The 6,118-nt window shown below is 49.9% G+C and overlaps 1 protein-coding gene across 1 annotated transcript in view; it reads right to left on the bottom strand.

Moving 5' to 3' along the window:
• The window catches only part of GMCL1 (germ cell-less 1, spermatogenesis associated), a 13,794-nt gene extending 8,304 nt beyond the window's left edge, over positions 1–5,490 (bottom strand). The window contains exons 1-8 of the mRNA XM_033519416.1: positions 5,384–5,490; positions 3,167–3,263; positions 2,691–2,788; positions 2,095–2,207; positions 1,565–1,630; positions 1,317–1,401; positions 1,051–1,141; positions 705–845 (exon numbers count right to left, since the gene is read on the bottom strand). Of these exons, the coding sequence (XP_033375307.1) occupies positions 705–845; positions 1,051–1,141; positions 1,317–1,401; positions 1,565–1,630; positions 2,095–2,207; positions 2,691–2,788; positions 3,167–3,245 (673 nt within the window). The 5' untranslated portion in view covers positions 3,246–3,263; positions 5,384–5,490. The remainder of the gene's footprint in view (positions 1–704; positions 846–1,050; positions 1,142–1,316; positions 1,402–1,564; positions 1,631–2,094; positions 2,208–2,690; positions 2,789–3,166; positions 3,264–5,383) is intronic.
• Between the last annotated feature and the right edge of the window lie 628 nt (positions 5,491–6,118).

Here is a 6,118-nt window from a genome sequence, read left to right on the forward strand (position 1 = left end):
GCACCACAGTGCCACCCAGCTGTCCTGTGTCCCCTCTCCCTGCACCACAGTGCCACCCAGCTGTCCTGTGTCCCCTCTCATGGCACCACAGTGCCACCCAGCCAGCACAGTGCTCATCGTGGCTCAGGGACTGCCTCCCTGCAGAGCCAACACTTGTGAGCTATGCACAATTTCACACTCTTTTTCAACGAGCACAATGAAATCAGCCTGAAAGATGCTGAGGATAATTCTTCCTCTGACAGACACAGGTAAAGACTTCAGGGCTTGAGAACAGACCCACGTCCCCAAGTGCCACATCCACTTGGCTGCTAAATCCCCCCACAGATGGGACTCCACCCCACTCCACAGCCACAGTCCTGCCAGAGCTGGACAACCCTTTTCATGACAGAATGACTTTTCCCATTACCCAACCTGAACCTTCCCTGAGACCATTTCTTCTTGTCCTGGCCCTGTTCCCTGGGAGCAGAGCCTGTCCCTGCCCTGGCTGCCCCCTCCTGTCAGGAGCTGTAGGGACTGAGAAAGTTCTCCCTGAGCCTTCTCCTCTGCAGCTCCCTCAGCTGCTCCTCATCAGCCTCATGCTCCAGATCCTTCCCCAGCTCTGTCCCTCTTGGGACATGCTCCAGCACCTCCCTGTCTCTGCTGGGGTGCAGAAACTGAAGGCAGGCAGGGAGACAAGGTGTCAGCTGTGCTCAGCACTGGCTCACCTGAGGGCAGCAGGGCGTCTCTCTCCACGATTCTGGCCGAGGCCAGGTCACTGATGATGTACTGCAGCCTCAGGTGTGCGAACACGGGCAGGAACGCGCTCCCCTGCGCCGACTCCAGGAAGGCACCATCGCCCCCAAACTCTGCAGCACACAGCACCCACATCATGATTTGCCTCCCTAAATATTTCCCAGACCCTCTTTATATTGGAGTTTTTACTACTGATTACAGAAAGTTATTATGGGCATTTAATGGCTTTTATTGCGGTTATTTAATGGCTTTTGCCATTAAAATTAAGAAATTACTCGTGTTCAAACCCCAAACCAAGGCCTGGCCAACTCTTCCTACCTCTCCTGCGCTCAGCAAACCAGGCATCAGCTTCAGTCAACACCTGCTTGAAAGACCCATTCCAAGAAGGCACAAGCTGAAGGAACATCCACTGGGAAAACAAATAAATTTAGTGAGTCAGTTGAAGAAGGTTTCAGGTAAGTAATCTGCATGTTAATAAGAGACATTTCCATAGTGCATTCATTTCTATAAAAGTTCTGCTACTTCATTAAATGCTTTCAGTCAATCCCACAAAGGTTCCACTGCACTGATCCCCAGGCAAGTACCTTTTTGAGAGCAGTGTACACATCCATTTCCACCTGCAGCACAAAGAGGTTGGAGGAGCTGATCAGCTGCTTCATGAGGTTTATGCTGGGAAAAAATCAATTGTAACAGGTCAGTGAGACAGAAAAGAGAAAAAGAGGAAGGGGAAGCAGGGAACAAGCAGCAACAGCCCAGAAAGTGATCTGTAGTGAGCTCCAGACTGGGGCAGGGACGGTCCTTCATCCCTGCAAGGGAAGTGCAGCCCCAGTACCTGAGTTCCTTGAAGAGTCCAACGCTCTGGTGAGTCATCAGATTGTTCAAGAGCCACTCAAGGCACCTGCATGGAAATCAAGGAATTAGGGTAATTGTTTTATGCCAACATTCCTGCAACAGCTGGTCCCTCTGTAAATTTGCAGACAATACTAAGATGGGTGGGATTGTGGATCTGCTGGAGGGCAGAAGGGTTCTGCAGAGAGAGATCTGGACAGACTCAATTCAGATTAGGCACTTGATTTTTTTTCCCCCTGTTTGGGTGGTCAGGCATTGGAATAGCCATTCCATCACCCAGGAAAGTGGTGGAGGTGTCTGGATCTGGCCCTGGATTATGTGATTAGGACTTTCAGTGGTAGTGTTGGCTGGCTGGCTGGACTGGATGATCTTATAGGTTTCTTCCAACCTTGATGTTCTATGATTCTATTCTAAAAAACCATTAAAACAATTAACCTGGTCATGTATGGTACTGTGTGTAAATTCACTGTTAACTGGCAAATTCCAAAGCAGCTTGGAGACAGAAATTCTTACTTTTTCTTCACAGAGTCCAGCCCATAGGTGCCTGCAGAATTATAATAACCACACACAGTTTGGGCAGTGATGGTTTCCTTCATTGTTTCACCACATTGCTGGATTAAGCCATCCTGCAGGGAGGAAAAAACACACAAATGTTCTGAGTGTTCATTTCCCAACAAGAAATGTCAGACACTGTGCTGTTCAAACCAATTTTCATGCCTGAGCCATCCCCAAAGTCCCACAGGTTGCAGTGACCGGTGTTACGTTGTTCAAAACATTTAAGCCATCATTCCTCAGAGACACAAATGTTCCTTAAGAACACTTCCCATGAAAGAAAAGGGTACTGAACGTCTTCAGGGTAGAACAAATGAGCTCCAAATACTATTTAATCTACTTTTACATATCACTCTCAAATAACTTCATCTCACACTCCAATCCTAGTCACAGCACTTTTCAATAAAACCCACTGCATTGTGTTTGGCTTTTTCCCCAGTTAGCCTGAAAAGCTGTTTCATTCCTCTGGGTGAAAAAGGCCAGGTGAGTGAGGATATTCTGAGCTGCTGTGTTTCTTCTCAAAGGTAAAGACAGGAGCAGTGGCGTGTCTGACTTACGAGCTGCAGCATGCAGGCTGCTGCCAGCAGGGCGACCACGCGGCTGGGGTTGATGAGCACATCGTCTCTGTAGAGCGAGCCAAAAGCCACCTGCAGGGCTGCAAAGGGAACAGTCAAACAGAGACAACACCGAGCCCGGGGTGGGGCCACAAAGAGTCCCTAAATACAGCCAACCCCCTTCCCTGCACACCTTCACTACAGCCAAACCCCTTAACTAAAGCCAAACCCCTTCCCTGCACACCTCCACTATGGTCTGGGGCTCTTCATTGAGAGAGCTGACCAGACAGAAAACACAACGAGGGGCAGTAACCAATCTGTTACTGAGCTCCCATGATTTAATCAAACTCTTCAGCACCCCTCAGAGCTGAGAAACTGCACAAAAAGAAGCTGAACCTCATGAGCCTTCTCTGAACATCATGAGGCTTAACCTAACCTCTCCCTTCAGGGTTTTGTTAAAATAAAAGGCTCCCACTTACCTTCTACATCAATATTTTGATCAGGAATCTCCAGCTCTATGACATTCATGCTGGATTCTTTCCAAGAGCCACTGAACATACTGGAAAAGTAGCCTGACTGTATGAAGGAAGAGAGGAAAAGAACTCAACTAAGAGATTTAATCCCACTTAAAACTGGCAAAAGCAGCACATGGAACCAAACATGGTTAATATTTTCCTTTATGCAGAACAAAATATATTAAGGGAACTTTCACAAGCTAAAACATTCTGACAGACTCGAGGGGATGACTGTAGTTGCTGTTTCTGACACTCAAAATGCCTACAGGAAAATTTGGGCTATGTGTGTGCAATCAGAGTAAGGAAAGAGTCTGAAAAGGCCACAAAAGCTACACAAGCTCTTTTCCCACAGACCACATCACCAGTGGGGACAGAATTAGTCCACGAACTAAATCCTTAAGGTTACTGGCAAACAACAAATCCTGCAGGCATTAGAGAATGCCAGTTTGGGGACTGGGGAAAAAGAAAAAAAAAAGGCATGCAAGACATAGAAATTACTGTACAAGGCTGTAGCCTCGTACCAAGGACACAGACACACACACCATTTACAGCAATATACCTTTTATTATTAAGTGAAAAGCACATAAAACTAGAATTTGAGGTTTCCATCCAAAAGAAGGGAAAGATAATGCTCTACTAGGGTTCCTGATTTTCCTTCCCAGCAGCAGATGTGCCCATTATGAGATGCTATCAATGAAGTTTACCTGAGAGATCAAAAACATAAAGTCTATTTGTACAGCACCACATTCCCTGACCTCTTCCCTCAGCATTTCAGCTCAGGGCAGCAAATAACACAAAACCCAATTGTGATTTCATTTGATCAGGTCAGTATTTCTGTAGCCTCAGTGTATCCCTAACTCTGAAACACACATGAGGCACAGAGGAGGAGTAACAAAGGCATTGAGAGTCATTATTATGGAGTTATTTCTAACCTCCAACACTATTTTACCTACAGTAACATAACTGCAATGCAGGAGTGAGCCCTGAAACAGAACCTGCCTGAGGAGAATGGTGAACTCCCCCCAAAGCTCACGTCCCAAGAACACTGCTCCTACAAGGCCTCTACACACAACTTCACAACTTTCAAACCCCTCCAAACAGCTGCATCCACAGAAGGGATTTCACATCCAGTTTCAGTCACCAACCTGCACTAAGGTCTCAGGAGCAGCTTCACCAGCCTGAGATGCAGCAACCACAGAGCCCCAGTGACAGGAAACAGCAGCAGCCTGAGGCCACAGCAGTGCTGTGCCCACCCTGCACCACCCAGCCCTGCCAGTCCCCCCTGGCTGGGGTGCTGTGCCTGCCAGCTCTGCTCCTGCACACACCCCACAGCCTCCTCAGCTCCCACAAAGGACTCTCCTGCCTTCATTTCATGCTTGTTAAAAGGTTCTCACACTCCAAACAGGAAAAAGCTTTTTCCTACAAGAAAGCCATGAAATGCTTCCCTTGCTGGGACCATGCAAGTAATTGCTGAAGCTGCTCTGGAATCCACGCACTGACCCAGCAACAGCCACAAAAAACCCAGAGTTCTCTCTTCCTGTCACTTGTGGCAGCAGAGAAACTGCAGCCACGTCACAGCCCTGCTCTGGCTCCCGCTGCAGCTGACACACAAGTGTCCCCCTGCCCAGGTACAGCACCTGGGGGCTTCACATCAACCCCTGCCAAGGCCAGAACCCCTGGCAGACGTGGGCACAAGTGAATTCGGTATTTCAAAGCACAGTCATGACTCCTTCCTGCTTTTGCCACAGCAGGAGTGACACAGAACAGACAGCGAAGCCAACAGCACCTCTGCGCTCCCAAAAACACAGACACAAAGGACTCCACCTGAACACAAGCCCAACAGAAAATGTTTGTGGAAAAAGCATTGTTTTTGGACATATGCATGAAGGTTTATTCCTCTTTAGAGTTCCTGAGAAAACGCTCCTCCTGCAGCAGCAGGGAAGCTGCAAGGAATCCTTTTGTGAAGGCTGGTAACAATCATGTAACACCTACAGAGACCCAGCACCAGCAATTTCCCTGCTGTCCCTGCACACAAGTCCAGCAGACAGCAAAAGTGAGCAAAGAGTGAAAGTCCTAAATATAAAGTGGGAAAAAAGGGAAAGATCTCCAGTCATACATGACAGTTCTCAGACATCCTTTTATTAAAAAACCAGTTCCTACTGGGAGTTAGGAGCCACTTACCTGACACAAATAAATCTTGTGCAAGTTCCACTCCTCTCCCAGAGCACAAATTTTGATATCACTGTTCTCTCCATTCAAAAACAGTGTCTGGTAAATATATTTCGACGTGCTTTTCAATTTTTTCCTAGTAAAAACAAAACAAAAAACCACAAAAATTGAGAAATACTCTTTGAAAGTCTCCCGTTGAAGCGGCAACAGTCGCTCCAAGCCCTGGTGGCATTCATCCAGCCCAGCCCGGCGCTATTGCCCTGTCCTCCCGTGCCGGCACCGCTTCCCCGCTGCTGCAGAGTTCCTCCGGGGCCTTTCCCGAGCGCCCCAGAGCCACCCCCTGATGCGGGCAGCCCCGTGAGGCCTCACCCCGACACCTCTCCCCTCCAGCCCTGGGCTCTGAGGGGAGGCCGGGCCTGGCCCTCGAGTGTCCCCCCCGAGCTGCGCCTCAGCCGGGCCCCGCATCCCCTCAGCCCGGCTCCGCATCCCCTCAGCCGGGCTCCGCATCCCCTCAGCCGCGCTCCGCATCCCCTCAGCCGCGCTCCGCATCCCCTCAGCCCGGCTCCGCACCCCCTCAGCCCGGCCCCGCATCCCCTCAGCCGGGCCCGCATCCCCTCAGCCCGGCCCCGCATCCCCTCAGCCCATCCCCGCATCCCCTCAGCCCGGCCCCGCATCCCCTCAGCCGGGCCCCGCATCCCCTCAGCCCGGCCCCGCATCCCCTCAGCCGGGCCCGCATCCCCTCAGCCC

Source organism: Parus major, chromosome 22 (assembly GCF_001522545.3).
Source record: "Parus major isolate Abel chromosome 22, Parus_major1.1, whole genome shotgun sequence".
In the NCBI taxonomy this organism is placed as follows: domain Eukaryota; kingdom Metazoa; phylum Chordata; class Aves; order Passeriformes; family Paridae; genus Parus; species Parus major.